The sequence below is a fragment of the Dromiciops gliroides genome, chromosome 3 (assembly GCF_019393635.1).
Source record: "Dromiciops gliroides isolate mDroGli1 chromosome 3, mDroGli1.pri, whole genome shotgun sequence".
NCBI classification, from domain to species: Eukaryota; Metazoa; Chordata; class Mammalia; order Microbiotheria; family Microbiotheriidae; genus Dromiciops; species Dromiciops gliroides.
The window spans coordinates 427298311-427315262 of NC_057863.1; the positions used below are offsets into that span (position 1 = coordinate 427298311).

The window sequence follows — 16952 nt, forward strand, 5'->3', positions numbered from 1 at the left end:
AAGGTAATGTCACTGTAATGTGCATCTTATCAACTGTCAGCAAAGGGAATTGAGTGCCTCAAATTAAGAAGGCAGAAAGCTCTCTCTAGAATGTGTAAATCAGAGTTATGCTTATTAGTTTTAATTAGGTTGTGCCTTTAATTAAATCTTACTTATTGTTAATGGAAATTTAGACTATCTTTAGAATTATGGGCCAGCAGTGCTGGCTGAGGAAGTTGGGAGTGGGATTCATATGTTTGCAAAATACCTTGAAAACCATAGATCCCATATTGTACTTGATGTACTTCCATTGAACATAGTGCCCACCGATCAAGATTCTCAAATATAAAAGCAGAGTCCTTGGCTATACTTTTTCCTTTAATGACTTACCTTCTTTGTATACCCCATTTTCCATCTACCTGCATCATCCTGAATACTTTACCTTCTGTAAAAGTCAACTATTCCCTTTTGAAAGCCTATTTCACTGAATAGTGTTTCCTTAGATCTGATCTCCACAAGAATACCTACTAATTTTATTTTAGCTGTCATGTGTTTCCATGGCTATAGCAGCTACAGACTTCATTTATCCACAGATTTCAACTGAGATTTAGATATTAAATGCCCATCACCTCCCATTATTTTTATTTGTATGATTCATTTATTCTTTAATTCATTCAATACATATTTATTTAGGAGCCAGGATATATCAAATACTTTGCTAAGCATTGGAAGTACAAAAACAGGGGCAGCTAATAATGTAGTGGCCTTGGATTCAGGAAGACCAAAGTTCAAATCTGGCCTCAGACACTTGACACTTACTAGCTTTGTGACCCTGGGCAAGTCACTTGTGGCTTGCCCTAGTCTCTTCCTCCCTTCCTGCCTTCTTTTGAGTGTTGTCTCCTTCTTTAGACTTCAAGCTGGTTTAGGGCAATTACTATCTTTCTTTTTATGGAGTCCCCAGCATTTAGTACAGTGGTTGGCACATCATAGGCACTTAGTAAATGTTTACTGGATCATATTGAAATTAATATGGTGTTCTTTGGAGAATCCTTGATCTGCTTAGTGTTATTCTTAGTCAATATTCTCTCTTTTTTGCAAAGTCTTAGAACCATGGGTCTCTTTCTGCAAAATCAAATTGGTAATGTCAGTATATTGCTTCCTCAGGAAAACCTTATGAGAAGTCTGCAACTAGGAGCACCAGCCCTGGATTCATGAGGACCTGAGTTCAAATCTGGCCTCAGACCTAACACTTACTAGCTGTGTGACTTTGGGCAAGTCACTTAACCCTCATTACGCCCCAAATTAAAAAAAAAAAAAAGAAGTCTGCATCTATGACCCAAGACAATACCAAAGAACTCATGATGGAAAAGGTTATCCACATCCAAGAAAAAGAACTGTGTATTCTGAATGCAGTTTGAACCATACTATTTCTACTTTTTATTGGGTTTTTTCTCTTTTTTGAGGTTTTTCCCTTTTGTTCTGATTCTTCTTTCACAACATGACTAATGCAGAAATATATTTAATGTGGTTTGTACATATATAGCCTATATCGGATTGCTTTCTGTCTTGGGGAAGGGGGGGAGACAAGGCAGGGAGAACAATTTGGAACTAAAAATCTTATGAAAACAAATGTTGAAAACTATTTTACATGTAACTGGAAATAATTAAATTTTTTATGATTATTATTTTTTTTAATTTAAAGAAGCCGGCATCTTCTTTCTAACCTGGACTTCTATTCTACCCTGGTCCATAAGAAAAGTACCCTAGGATGAGAAGCCTCAGGAAGAAAAAGTTGGAAAAGAATGAAAAAGGGGAAAAGGATGTTTGATTCAAATAATAGAACAGATTGTATTAAAAGAAGGGAAGGAGATAATTTTAAAAATTAGAGAAGCAAATGGGAAACCAATATAGCATCTCTGCCAAGAAAACCCCAAATGGGATCACAGAGTCATACATGACTGAAAAATGACTTAACAACAACAAAACCTCTGAAAGATATAAGCAATAAGTGCTCATTTAGTACGCAGAGGAATGGGAGCTATTGCAGTAAGGAATGCTGTGTTTGAACCATCAAGAAAAACAATATTAGATAATGCATTTGGAATTCACTGAATATTATCCTCTCAAATTGACCCACACAATGAGGTATCAAAACTGTAGGACATTCCACAGTTCTACAAATGAAAGGTTAGAATTAGGAACATTAGGTAGATGCTCCCTGGCGAGCCCAGAGCCCAGCCCGCTGCCTCCCGCCCCCAGGCCGGGCTGCCGGGCGGCATGGCAAAATGGCCGCCAACCCTGGGATCTATTTGTCCCTGAACTGCCTGGCTAGGCGGCCCTGCCAGCCCTCCCTCCATCTAGTCAGAGCCCAGTCCTGGGAGCCATGGCACCCAGCAGAGAATGCCAGGTCCCAGTGATCCAGATGATCCGGGGGCTGTCCCTGGCCTCCTCTCTTCTGCTGCTGCTGCTCTGCTGTCTGTGGGTGTTGGGGGCTGGCCTAAGTTTGGCCCTGTACCTACACCTGCTGCTTGGACATTGGCAGGTGTACCGGCTGGTGACCTTCCCCTTGGGCCACAAGGCCCTCCCTGCCCTGTTGCTGAGCCCGCTTCTCTTCCCCACCCTGGGCTGGTTTCAAGAGAGACACCTGGGCACTGTGAGCTATGTTCATGCCTCGGACCTGGGGGCCCTGGCCACTGGGCTGCTCTACCTGCTTCTGGCTGGCCTCGGGGTGCCCGGGGCAGGGAGCAGGACCTGCGGTTACATGCCCATCCACCTGGCTCTGCTGGCGGCCCAGGGGGCTGCTGGTGCTGATGCACTTTGTGAGCTCCGAGCCCCTCTTCCTCCTCCAGCTGTGCGGCCTGGCCCACTCTGCCGGGGTCTTCCGCCGACCGGAGCTCTCTGAGCGCAGGCTCCAAGCCCTGCAGAAGGCTGGTGTTTGCAGGGCACTGGAGGGCAGCTCTCTGTTGTACTTCATCCCAGCCCCAGGCAGCCCACTGGAGCTGCCAGTCATCCGCCCTGCTGGGCTAAGACATAGTGATCCTGACCCTCTTGGGCATTTAGTGCCTGGACTCTGGTCCTCCGCCCCTGCCCCAGCCCTCCTCTCTCCTGGCCTGGGCGCTGGCCCCTCCTTGTTTGATGCCGCCATCTTTGAAGGGGCCCAGTCTTGGGATGCCCTCAGCCTCCCTCTGGAGACCCCCCTCTGGAGTCAGGGAGAGCATGCGAATGAGGAGCTGCTGCAGGCAGCCATCCACGCCTCCCTTCAGGAGAAACCCTTGAGGGCTGCGGAGGTGGAGCTGAGGTTATCCAAGTCCTCAGTCTCTTCCCTAAGGCTACAACAGCTGGAGTGTATAGGATTCTCCATGGAGAGCCTCCCAGGGAGGGCCCCCTTATACCGGCCCAGAAATAGGAGTCAACCGGGCCTTAAGGAGAGGCCCTCCCTGGTGGCCGTACTGGAGTAAGAACAAGGGGGCAGTGCTCATGGGTGGGGGGGCGTCAGGGTGCACACGCAGAGGCCATCTGCCTCAGCTCCCAGCAACACACTCACGCACAAACATCCCCCTACTGAATAAATCCATTTCATCTTTAAAAAAAGGGGGGGGGCAGCTAGGTGGCGCAGTGGATAGAGCACCAGCCTTGGGGAAAAAAGTGCAAGTTATTAAAATAGAGAATGCTATATTGTATATATTAATAGTTCAGCTATAAAGAGAATACCCGGAGCTGGACTTTGAGGTCTAAATGGACATATAAATTCAGTATGAATCCATGCATTTGAGAATACAAATTACCAAAGATTGTGGGGCAGAATAATGCAAACTGATCACAAATATACAGGAAAGAACTTCCTTTGGAGGTAAGACTTGAACTACCTTTTGAAGGAGAGGAGAAATATAACTTAATGAAGAAAGGGCATAATATTTTAAATATGGAAAATATCTTGTGTAAAAGTGTGTGGACATAGGAATGAGAAAGTCAGGTGGATATCATTGAAATAGAATATTAATAAGATGGAAGGACCACTTGGCAGTGGGCCTTGAAAAAAGTAATAGCCTATTTCAGATTGTACAGCTGTGAGGTTCAAGAACAAAGGGTATGGTACCAAAAAAAAATCACAATGAGTTCAGGGCCACCAAACTAGTGCAATAACTGAAGGCAGGACCTTTATCCCCACCATGTTAGTCTGTAGCCATTATTTTATAAGTATTATTATTAAGAAGAGGAGAAAGAGGAATTTTCTTTAAAGAGAAAGAAAGTGGCAGCTAGGTGGCACAATGGGTAAAGCACTGTCCCTGGATTCAGGAGGACCTGAGTTCAAATCCGGCCTCAGATACTTGACACTTACTAGCTCTGTGACCCTGGGCAAGTCACTTACCTTCATTGCCCCACAAAAAGAGAGAGAGAGAGAGAGAGAGGGAGGGAGAGAGAGAGAGAGAGAGAGAGGGAGGGAGGGAGGAAGGACAAAGGGAATAGAAGAGAAAGAGAAAGTTATAGAAAGATAGCCTAAGGAGATGTTAGTTCAACAAAAATTTACTGAACACTTTTCACCCAAAGAGACATCCTTTGGTCCCAAAGATCAAATTCTCAAGGATAACAAAAAGAATAATGACAAATTATCAGAGGGGCAAAGGAAAATCAAACACATTAATGCACTACAGCATAAAGTTGTCGATTTTTACAACCATTCTGGAAAACATTTTGGAACTTGTTCAAAAAGTCAATCAACTGTGCATGTCTTACCAAAATATCAGATAAAGAAGAAAAGAACACACATGTGCCCCACCTCCCCCGTCAAACATAAGTTTAATAGTTCTTTTTATAACATTGAAAATAAGGGGTTGCCCACCAATTGGGGAATGGCTCAATAAATTATAGTATATAAAATCAGGATTCACCAAAAGTCTTAATACAGTTTTAAGCTATCAAAACTGTTTAGAAAGGGGGCAGCTAGGTGGCATAGTGAATAAAGAACTGGCCCTGTATTCAGGAGGACCTGAATGCAAATCCGGCTTCAGACACTTGACACTTACTAGCTGTGTGACCCTGGGCAGGTCACTTAACCCTCATTACCCCATAAAAAAACAAAAACAAAAACTGTTAAAAAGCGTAAAATTGTCCCAAGACGTTCAAGACACTTTGTATAATGGAATAGTATTAAGCCATAAGAAATGCTCTAGAATCATGAATGGTCTAAAGCATTGCAAGTTGTTTTTTTCATAGTATTTTTGTTAGTGAATAAATTGTTAACTTCATTCTATTTGTCACAAGTTAAATATAACAAATAGATAAACTGAGGCAACTCTTGGCACCATATAGCATTTATTAACAGGGGCATGAAGCTTGATAATAAGAGTCAATGGTAGCCTCCATTTCTTCCAAAGACCTGGAGTGAGACCTGACAGGGCTTTTTAAACGTAGGTTCATCTTCCTTCTGATTCACATGACATACATCATTTAGACTTCCCCTAGCAAACATAAAACAACCCTGATTGGAAGGTGGGTTGGCTTTCAGGTGTGGGTGACCATGCGTTTCTCTGACACTTAAAGAATGCTACAGCTTCATGAGACCCAGCTGCCTCTAGCAATCCTGGTTAGAAAAACCAAAACTGTCTAGATCAGGTTTCCTGTGGATTAGGTTTCCTCATTGAAAACCAAGTCTCCCCCAATCTTCATTAGAAGGCAAGGGCCGGAGATTTGTTCTCCAGGGAAAACTAGATCAAGCTGGTTCTTTGTCCAAGGTTTAAACAGAAGAGAGGATTTTCACTAGAGAAGGGACCAATCCAGGCAGCTTAATGAGTAGATGCCTTGGGGCTGAGTGATCACACTGTCACAGTCCCTCAGAATAAGAAAAAAAGGGAATCACAGAATTTGGGGGGGGGGGAAGGCAATGAGGGTCAAGTGACTTGCCCAGGGTCACACACCTAGCAAGCTCAGATTTTAATTCGGGTTCTCCTGATTCCATGGCTGGTGCTCTATCCACTGTGCTACCTAGCTGGCCCCAGTATATTTTAATTAATTAATATAGCATAACCTTTGTTTTCTTCATATTCATTTTATTCTTCACAAGTTTATAAAATTCCTCAATATTGTTTATTTTTATAATATTGATGCTATAGTATAAATTGTCCTGATTCTGGTAACTTTATCTGTATCAATTCACAGGTCTTATCATTTTGAAATGATCAATTTCCTCATTTCTTTCAGTACATTAGTGTTCCATCACATTTCATATACCAGCATTTATCCAGTCAGACCATTAAAGAGAGGTGAGAGATTCAAGGTGTAAAGTAACACACACATATGTATTTTTATTGTACCCATTTAGGGATTTTTTTTTTGCTTAACAATGCATATTTATCATAAGAAATTTGTTTTCCTTTTTCTTTCCCAGTGGGAGAGAATAGGAGGGAGAAAAATGCGTTTTTGTTATTTTTTAATTACAGGCAATAAAGTGTCACAAAAGTAAAATGAGTGAAATGTTGCAGGTAGTTTTAGATAAGGTCTCTGGATTATTTTATTTCAGAATCCCACTCACAAAGTGGGAATAATTTACAAATGTAATGTAAAAATAAACTACATCAACAAATTTTTTTCAAAAAGAAAATAAAGAAAGAGATGATTTCAGAAAAACCTAGGATGAATTATATTAACTGATACAATGTGAGTTAAGGAGTACAAGGAAAATAATAACAGCATTATAAATACAATCAACTTTAAAATTTTAGAAACTGATCAATACATGAATAACTATAATTCTAGAGAATCAATAGTGATACTACTACCCATTTCCTAAGAGGGAGATGACAAACACAAAATACAAAATGAATTATATAATTTTGAACATAGTTAATATGGGAATTCATTTTGCTTGACTATGTTTTGCTTTTTTTGTGTGTTTTTTGGTTTGTTATTTTTTTTTTTTGCGGGGCAATGGGGGTTAAGTGACTTGCCCAGGGTCACACAGCTAGTACGTGTCAAGTGTCTGAGGCTGGATTTGAACTCAGGTCCTCCTGAATCCAGGGCCTGTGCTTTATTCACTGCACCACGTAGCTGCCCCCCATTTTGCTTGACTATGAATAGAATTAAAAGGGTTTTTTTTTCTTTCCTTTTTTTCCCAATGGGGTAGGGGGCAGGATTAGGAAAGAAAACAATGCTTGTTAAATGAAAAAAATTAAATTTTAAAAATATTCTTATAGAAGTCCAACTCTCCATCAGGAGTATCAAAAACTAGGAAGAGATTTGTCACTGTTAAAACCAACCAATCAGAGAAAATAATGCTTTTTAAGTGGGAAAAAAAAAAACCCTGAAAAAATCCCTGTAGAAGTCCAATTCTTCATAAGGACAATCAAGAAGTAGGGAGACCCTCATTATTGTTGTAACTGATCAATGGGTCAATCTATAAGCACCAATATACATCAGGCACTGGGCAAAAAAGATGCAGTAGCAAATCTCAAAATGTGCTCCAGAGTTCATGTCATGATATTCCATTTTACTGACTGACAGCAGTAGCAGTTAAACTGCCTTATAATGCCATTATATCACTCCCTGCCGGTACATTTTACTTAATTACTAGTGATCTGTTTCATGTTCTGGGAGTCAAGGAAATCCTACTTTACTTATGACCCTTTTACTTTCCTTAATGTACTGGAGATATGCAATTATATGTAGTGTACCCTGAGGGGACTATAGCATTATATGTATACCAGATATGACAAATTAAATGTATGGTTTTTAAAAATTAAGTTCAAAATGAACTCTTTTTATAACAGATCTGAATTATTTCACTTCAGGTGGCTTTGAGTAATGAATACCTTTATCACATGTTCACAATAGCTTCTAAGGCAAGCTAGTTTAACATTCTAACCCATTTAAAAATATAAATATGAAGTATCACTTTTTGGGAGCGGATCATTCAAGACAATTTTGGCTTTGCTATTTTTAAATGCAACAATCATCCAATAAAACCCCTCTCTTTTATCCTTAGACCTTCATCTGTCAGTTACAGATAATATCACATACATTTTTAAACAAAATTAAAGGTCAAGCCAATAAGGCTTCAGTCACAAAAATTGTTGAGTATCTTGTAAAATTTAAACAAGGCAAGAGAAAACACTCCAGGGAATACTTAAAATAAAGATGAAACACGTCTTTAGGTGTCAACATATTTAATCAATTCCCTCCCAAAATGTTAAAACCCAGTCTCCACCAGGAAAACTTAAAGGAGGACTGCCAGCTTTCATTTCTTGAGAAAGAAACTCCAAGCAATTCTTCTACACTAGAGCCACTCTGTTTCCTCACAGCATGTCCTCATTGGTTTGAATCAAAGACATTTCTTTAGAGGATAAATCCCCTTAGAGAGCATATTCAAAAATGGACGTTGCCAAGGACATCAGGGCAACTGATTAAACTTAGAACATAAATTATAGAATTAATTATACAGAAGCAAAATTATAATGGCACATAATGGAGATGTCCTGATGGTTGCATTTTTTAGAAAGAGTGTAGCTAGAGGGCACTTCCTCCCACTTTCAATTATTCAGGAAGTCTTCATGAAAGAGGTAGGATTTAAATACAGCCCAAAAGAAAGTCTAGAAGATTGAAGGTATAGGAATGGTCTGACAAAAGGAACATTCAGCACATTTTGCCTGATAGAAGCAAAGAGGACAATTTGGGAATTAGGCAGGAAATGAGGATAGTGGTGATGATATGACATAGTACTTTGAAGCAGCAGTTGATAATACTAGAATTAATCTATACCAAAACAGCAAGATCCAAAAGATTAGAGTGATGTGGTCAGAATTACAGAACAAAAGGAATTTAGGCAGAGGAAGAGACTAATTATAACAATTATAGAACTTGCCTTATAGAAGCAGTTGTAGGTGATTGAACTGAGGTATTTAGGCCTTGGATTAAAGCTGCTTGGAATAGATAAATTGTGATAGGTAAGAGTGAGGTAAATTGTTAAAGTATCTGGATTACTACCAAAGCCTGCGATTGTGAGGGAAAGAACTAAACACAATGAAAATGTGATCTGCAGATAATAACTGCTGCCAGCAGGCAGAGGTAGTACCAGGTATGGACAGTCAATATAAGTCTTCACCTGGACATTTGTAATAACAAGGACCCAAGAATAAACACACATAAAAATGTGCAAAAAGAGGGCAAAATTTGGTGGAGAGAGTGCTAGACCTAAATGGGAAGACCTAAATCCCTATCCCACATCTGGGCAAGTCACAAACTCTCTATGCCTCAGTTTCCTCATCTATAAAAAGGGGTCAGTCTCATTCTCTAAGGTCCCTTCCAACTCAAGATCTATGATTCTATGAAACTTCCTGAGGTATGATGAAAGATAACTTACCTAACTTTTCACTGCCTCAGGCAGCCCTAATATTATAAGTAGCGGTGGTAAAGATTTTCCTCACCAGTAGTTCTCTGTGCCATTGAAATCGCAGTCCAAACACATAGACATCTCCCCCAAAACACTGAACAGAAAATAGATTTTGAAGAAGGAGGCCATCTAGCTAGGGTCCAGACAGTCTGAAATGCGGTGATGTCCCTCTAGCAATATATTCTTTCTACGATTTGGCCTTATTCTCTCAGCCCACACTGACAATGGCAGATTAGATCTGGAATACAGATGGCTATATCTCCCCTTAGGGTTCTAGGGGGTCTTAAGAGAATTGAAGGGGAATTCTAATACTACTACTTTAAACCCCTATATGTTTTATTTCCCTCAGTATCTGCCCATCATCATCTAACCAATGAATACAGCCCCGAATCATTATGACCATTTGATATATCCTTGTTGGCATTGCTAATCACTTAACATCAATTAGCTTTTATAAAGGTGCCTTGCTAAGATTTAGCAAGACCTTTAGCAAGGACAAATACTAAAATTAGGAAGAGTAGTTGCTACAAACTTTCTTCCTACCAAATTCACTTCTGAATTTGACATAGCTTATAGAAGAATATCTCCTCTACTTATGAAAGAGTATCTCTCTTGCTTACAGGACAGTGTCTTGGCTTCCAGGTTGAGTTATTGCTGGGCTGATCAAGTAGATCTCTCCTCAGGGCTGAGTGTGGCTACCAAAAATATCAGCTTTGGAATCCTGTCTCTAGGTTTCCAGTAGCTCTTTTGACCTTTAAAAGCTAACAAGATCAATCCATCTTTAATACTCCTTTACCATCAGTGAGGGGGAAAGAAAAAAAAAAAACACAACAGGGATAGAAGCAAAACCAGGGCCATGAATTCACACACATATGAATGCCAGGATGAGGAAAATCACTGGGTGAAACTACATTTTCTACCACCCAGAGACCTATAGGACTTTTTTATATAATTCATCAACAGAGAATAAAGAGGTAAGATAACAGGAAAACATCACAAAATATTTGTATATGTTCTGAAGTGGAAGGAATCATGTGATCCTGAAAACAGGTTCAGAAGCCTCCATACAGATATGCAGTAAGGAGAAAACAGTGCTCATATTTGAAATACTGCAATTCCATTGACTAGGTCCCTACATAAAACCTATAAAACCCCTGATACACTAAACTTTATTTCCTCACTGTAGATACTGTAATATTCCAATTTTTGTGATCTCATTTATGATCCACTTATATGTCTATTTAATTTGAAATTTTGTCAATTGTTTCACACAATGTAACTCCATTTTCACCTTCTACTATAGATGTTGGCATATAAGTTGCAATTATTTTCATGAAGGACTTTTTGCAAATACTTATGACCATTGAAATATAAGATTAAAATGGGGACAATGTAGTAATACTTGAAGTACTTATGCTACAATATTACTGTGAATAAAGCCTTATGTAAATTAGAAAATGACACATAAATGTCAACAGAGTCTTTCTTGTAACTGTTGTCCTAAAAGGGAAAGGAAGGAAAAAGGAATAAACATTTATATAGTACCTACTATGGAACAGGCATTGTGCTAAGAACTTTTCACAAATACTGTCTCATTTGATCTTCACAACAATCCTGGGAGTTAGGTGCTATTATTATGCCCATGTTTAGTTGAAGAAACTGAAGCAAACAAAAATTAGGTGATTTGCCCAGGGTCACACAGCTGGTAAATGTCTGGGGCCAAATTTGAACTCAGGTCTTCCTGATTGCTATTAAAGTCCAGTGCTCTATCCACTGCACTACCAGTTGCCAGGCAATCAGTTTCAAACAAGCATTGAATCTCAAGGGAAAAATAAGAATGATCAAGAGCAGACAGTAGGTCAAGAATTAAGAAATAATGACTATGCTAGTCTATCTCTTTTTGGGGGTCTCTTTCTATCTCTCTTTTTTCTTTTCTCTCCCTTCATCTCTTTATTTATATATTTATTTTTTAAGGAATTGCTATGTCACCAGACAAAGGAAGAAAAAAAAAAACTTGCTAGAATACTAGGATTTCACATGACTGGAGAAGAAAGTATATAGTTCCATCAAGGCCAATGCAATACCTGTAATTGTTGCCATCATGGAAGCCTGGTCCAGATATCCTCAGAAAAAAGAAATAGAGACATGGAGATCTGGAGTCTAATAAATTGTGTTCCGGGATTTTTGCTCCTCTGGCAAAGATCAGATGTCCTACATTTGTAATAAATAGGTTAAGGAACTCTTTGGCAGAAAAACCCTCTGTCTCTGTGTCCACAGATAATATCTCTCCATGTTCAGAGGCCAGAGACTAAAATGTAGCTTGCAGCATGTAATTGGCAATGCCAGTGCCAACTTGCCTACACCCATGGAATGATGGAGAATAATAGTGATCAGTTTACCATAAGTAAGATTGAATTCTTTTTGGGATAGGAGTGGGCAGAAAAGAAGGTCGATAGTATTGTGTTAGATAAATTATGGGGGGACTAGGCTGGATTTTCTAAAATATTACTAAATCATATATTCATGGCTATTGCACCAGTTTAGGCAGTAAGTATTTATTATTAATTAACATCACATATTATTAAAGTACTGATCATGTGGCATTTAACATGAGCAGAAAACCCCCAGCCACATTTTGTCTCTACATTACCTATACTGGCCTAAAAAGACAGCACTCATCAACAGGACAGCTTGCTAAACCTAGGTTGTAAAGCCAAGAATGCTTCTGGCCTTGTGGTTCAAGAATTTTTCCTTTTATGATAGAGGTGGCTCTTACACACTGATCAAAGTTAACTGGCTAGCATCATTCAATTCTATTGGTTGATGTTACTTGAGGGTGGTCCATATTAAAATGAGCTCTACAATGATGACATCAGGGTTTAATGGAAGACAGACCTCCTGAGGGGCAGAGTCAAACTCAGATAGTTGTGGCTTAATCCCCTCATTTCATTGGCTTTGGACTTGTCCACATAATTAGGCCCTGAGTTTAGCTAAAGTCTCCTGGACTGAACTTTCAAAAGTGGAGGTAGGGGAAAGGCTAGAACTGGGTCCATAGGTCCCACCAAGAAATCCATTATTTATAATTATTTTCTCAGAGTATATAAGGTGAGGGTAAGAAAAAAGAATACAATGAACAGAAATGTTTAAGGAAAAGGTAACCTGATACCAAAAAGAAGGCTACAGATGCCACCATTCGTTTATCTAGTGGCTAATTACTCTATGTATATTAACTAATCTTTTGGTTTTATTTTCTCCCTTGTACTAACAACCTTACAGAGATCTCTCTTGCACAATGGATGTCTATCAACATATATCAGAGAGTGGATAGAGTTTTGATGTCAGAGAATTTGATGGTGAAACATACCTTCTACTTACTAGCAAAATGATAGTGGAAAATTATATAGCATAGGATAAATATTTCCAAATATAGCCATCATGTTATTTTATTTTGCTTGATTATACTTACTTATTTTAAGGAGTAAGGGATGGGGAGTATGGAGGTTATTGGTAAGTTACAGTAATACCAGTGGGAAAGAATATAAATAAAACTTTTATGGGGTGGAAGTTGTTAAGGTTTATTAGTTGAGATTGGAGGGGTTATTTTCATATTATTATTAGGAAGAGATTTTTAGAAGGGGCAAAGGCCTGCAGAATGTAAATTCCTTGAGGTCCATTTCTCTTATTGTCTTTGTATTCTCATCTCCAAGAACACTGCCTGACATACAGAAGGCACTTAATAAATGCAGATTTAACAGAAATAAATAGAATTTTGATTTTGTTGATGCTGCTTATAATGTAGCCATATGTGTGTGTTTATTAAATAGCCCAAGCATCAGAAAGTATCTTGATCCCAATGCTTTGATTCCATTGTCTATTTGAAATTCTTGCTCAAGATACATAGCTATGTATGAATTCAATCAGATGGCTATTTTCAGGACATAGTCTGAGCAATAAGCATTTGTTTCTTTGCATTGCCTGATATGAATGGCTTGACCAATACCTTTCACTATATAATGTTCACAAAGGACTTGTTATTATGTTTCAGGACTCGGTGTGATTAGTTCAATGTCATTTGTAAACAGGAACATTTGGAAACTCATAATCAATAGAGAAGTCATTATTTTACTGAACTCTGCAAGGGACATCTTCCATGACATTTGTAAAAACCTAAGGTGAGCATTTGCTTATCAATTTAATATCTTATTAGAGGTCAATGCTTATTAGATTGTCAAGTAAAGTGATGTCTTTAGCAACATACCTTAAAAATATACATGGGAGTCCTCTTATTTGAAGAGAACTTTCAAGGCTGTATTTCATTCTATCAAATGCTTTAAAAAAAACAGTAACAAGAGTTACAGATGGAGCTCATATTATTTCTACCTCAGATTGTGACTCTAAAGGTGTTATCTGCAGTAGAAAATTGGCTGCAAATCCCTGCCTTCTCCTTTCTCATGTTTTTATCATGACTTAATACATTGATAGAATATTATCATAAAATTTTTATTATGGAGGAGAAAGAAGTCACACAATTGACCATTGCTAAAATCTTCTAAGTCATCTTTTGTAGGATCCTGTATAGTCTTTTAGCATCCTTTCCAAGTTTAGCTTCTCTGGGGAGAACGTGGCCACTTGTCTAATCTTGTTCAATTATAAAGAGGCACTGGCACTATTGTGGCTACAAATTTGGTTCAACATCAAAATAATCACCATGTGCCTGGAGTATTAGGTGATACAGTAATATAATTTGGAGTTCCATACCAATGAGTTTGGAGATGGGAATTACAGAACTAGCAGCATATTTTTTTTAAATCTCTCTCTATTTTAAATTTTTAATATACCTAGATGATCAACCAGGCAGTCAACAAGCATTTTTTAAGTAGTGACTAAGTGCCAGATGTTGTGCTGGTGATATAAATACTGGCAAATATACAGTCTCTTCTTTCAAAAAACTTACATTGTAATTGATTAACTCTGTAAGCAAAAGAAAACTACAAAGTAGAGAGGGAAGTGGATGAAGGGACTGAAGTCCAGAGTATAAGAAAAAAAAACCACAAGACAAGTGAAGTATAAATAAGCCTGGGTCAGGGGCAGCTAGTTGGTTCAGTAGATAGAGCACCGGCCCTGGATTCAGGAGGACCTGAGTTCAAATCCAGCCTCAGACACAACACTTACTAGCTGTATGACCCTGGGCTAGTCACTTAACCCTCATTGCCCTGCAAAAAAAAAAAAAAAGTAATTAAATAAACCTGTGTCAATCCCCCAAATGGAATCCACAGAATAAACTCAGCTGTAAAAGAAGGGGACCACAGAAGAGGGATTTGGAATAAAGTATTTGTGGAGAAATTCAACAGCATAGATATTTGTACCTTCAGGTATGGTCTTGGGATAAACTCTGTTGAATCTAACATATACACATCTCTAAATATATAAACACACACATATATATATATACACACACACACGCATACACACACATATATTTCTATATGGGAGTATGGGTACATATATGTAGGTATATATGTAAATACATGCATGTGCATGCGTATACATCCATGTATGCATACATATGAAAGATGTGTGTTGATACACAGCAAAAAGAGAGATGGATTGGTCTCTTAATGAAATTTGTCACGCAAACAAGAAAAGATTTTAGATTAAAAATAACAAGGGATTTATGGGGAAATCATTTTTAAAGTCATCTGTAAAAATCCCAGATGGAAGCACAATAGTTTTATTATCAAATTTAGCTAAAGTACAGAGCAACGCCCAGCTGGAAATTTTCAGATCACATGGAGAGTAATGTTTTTGGCAACAACAAAAGAAATAAAAGCAACTCAGAAGCTTCAGGTCTTTGTAGAGGTAAATCCTTATTTTCCGACCTATCCAACATACTAATCACATCTTCAAAAATCTCTTCTAACATTTCACCTAATAAAAGGTAAAGTGGAACTTAAGGCAAGGGGAAAGTTTCAGGTAATCATAGAAAGGGACTACATATAAGTTGAATATTACTCTCAGGCATTAAGGTACTTGGGCATACATACTTGGTATTCAGGCACCTAGGTAATTAGGTAATTAAGGTCACAGATATTTAGCTGCTTGGGTCCATAGGTTCTTATGTAATTTAGTGTAGAGGTACTCAGATTTAGGTAAATAGTCAATTTAGCATAAAAGTACTTATATACTTAGGTACATAGGCACTAATGTATTTAGATGCTTAGATATTTAGATAATCAATTAAATAGGTACATAGGAACTTAGTTGCATAACTTAGTTAAGCACATAGTTATATAGGGACTTAGCTACTTAGGTACTAAGTTACTTATCTATATGGATGATTTAGATACCTAAGTACTTATGTATATAGGTAATTATCTTATTAGTTCCTTAGGTATTTTGCTACAAAATTAGTTAGGTACTTAGGTAATTAGATAATTACACACACTTAGGTATTAGTACATAGGTTATTTAGATATTTGATAATTAGATAATTAGGTAGCTAGTAATTTAGTTACACAATTACTTGGGTACTTAGATAATAAGATAATTAAACAATTGGATACTTAGACACTTAGATACTTAGATAATCAAATGATTACTTGGATACTTTGGTAGTAAGGTAATTATTTAACTAGGTACTTAGCTACATAGGTAATTAGTTACCATCTGCTAATTGAATAATTAGCTACTTAGTTACAGAGGCAATTAGGTTCTTAGGAAACCAGTTAATTAGGCAATTAAGTAGTTAGGAAATCAAGAACTTAGTTACATAAGTACTGAGATCTTTGGGTTCTTATGTGTATTTTCTTCTTGTTGCTCAGTCATATGAGTTGTATCTACTCCCCTGACCACATTTAGGGTTTTCTTGGCAAAGATCAACTGGAGTGGTTAGCCATTTTCTTCTCCAGCTCATTTTACAGATGAGGAAACTGATTGCCTCAGTGACTTGCCCAGGGACACATAGCTATTAAGAGACAGAGGCCTAATTTGAACTTAGGTCTTCCTGACTCCAGGCCTATAAATACTTCTGTAATTAGGTCACTAGGTACTTTAGTATTTAGGTAATAAGGTGCTTAGGTAATGAATTCATTAGATACTTGGGCATTCCCAGGGATCAAAGCACCTGTCAATCAGACATCATTAGTTGGGCACTTTTAGTCAGTTAATTCAATTAAACTGGGTTTTCTCACTCCTCTGTTCTCAAACAGCAGGTATATCAGTGATCTTTTATTCCCTTAAGACTGCCTGTTTGGGGCATTAAATATGTCTTTCATCATTTTCCAAAAGAGTAGATATGTTTGGTTTCTGTTGTTCTTTTGATTTAATTTTTAAATATTTGGTACATATTTGTCAGCACTGTTTTTATAATTATGGATGTGATCAATTTTCTCATGAAATTATGAAGGCTCCTTTGATCTGTATTCAGAATAAAAATCAAAGAATTATATATACATATGTGTATGAGTGTATATAGGTGCATGTGTATGTAAGAATATGCATAGAAAAGGTTTGCCTTCCTTGCAAATATACTGATTGAACAATTTTATAAAGTGTGGTATATCCCTTTATAGGTGTAAAGGAAAGTGTAAAA

At 38.0% G+C, this 16952-nt stretch overlaps 1 protein-coding gene across 1 annotated transcript; it reads left to right on the forward strand.

Annotated features, from left to right (window-relative positions):
* The first annotated feature begins 2362 nt into the window (after positions 1-2362).
* On the forward strand, positions 2363-3437 carry LOC122747755 (rhomboid domain-containing protein 3-like). Its single transcript, XM_043993608.1, is given in 2 exon segments — positions 2363-2775; positions 2777-3437. Coding segments are annotated over 2 exon segments (1074 nt in total).
* The last annotated feature ends 13515 nt before the right edge of the window (positions 3438-16952 follow it).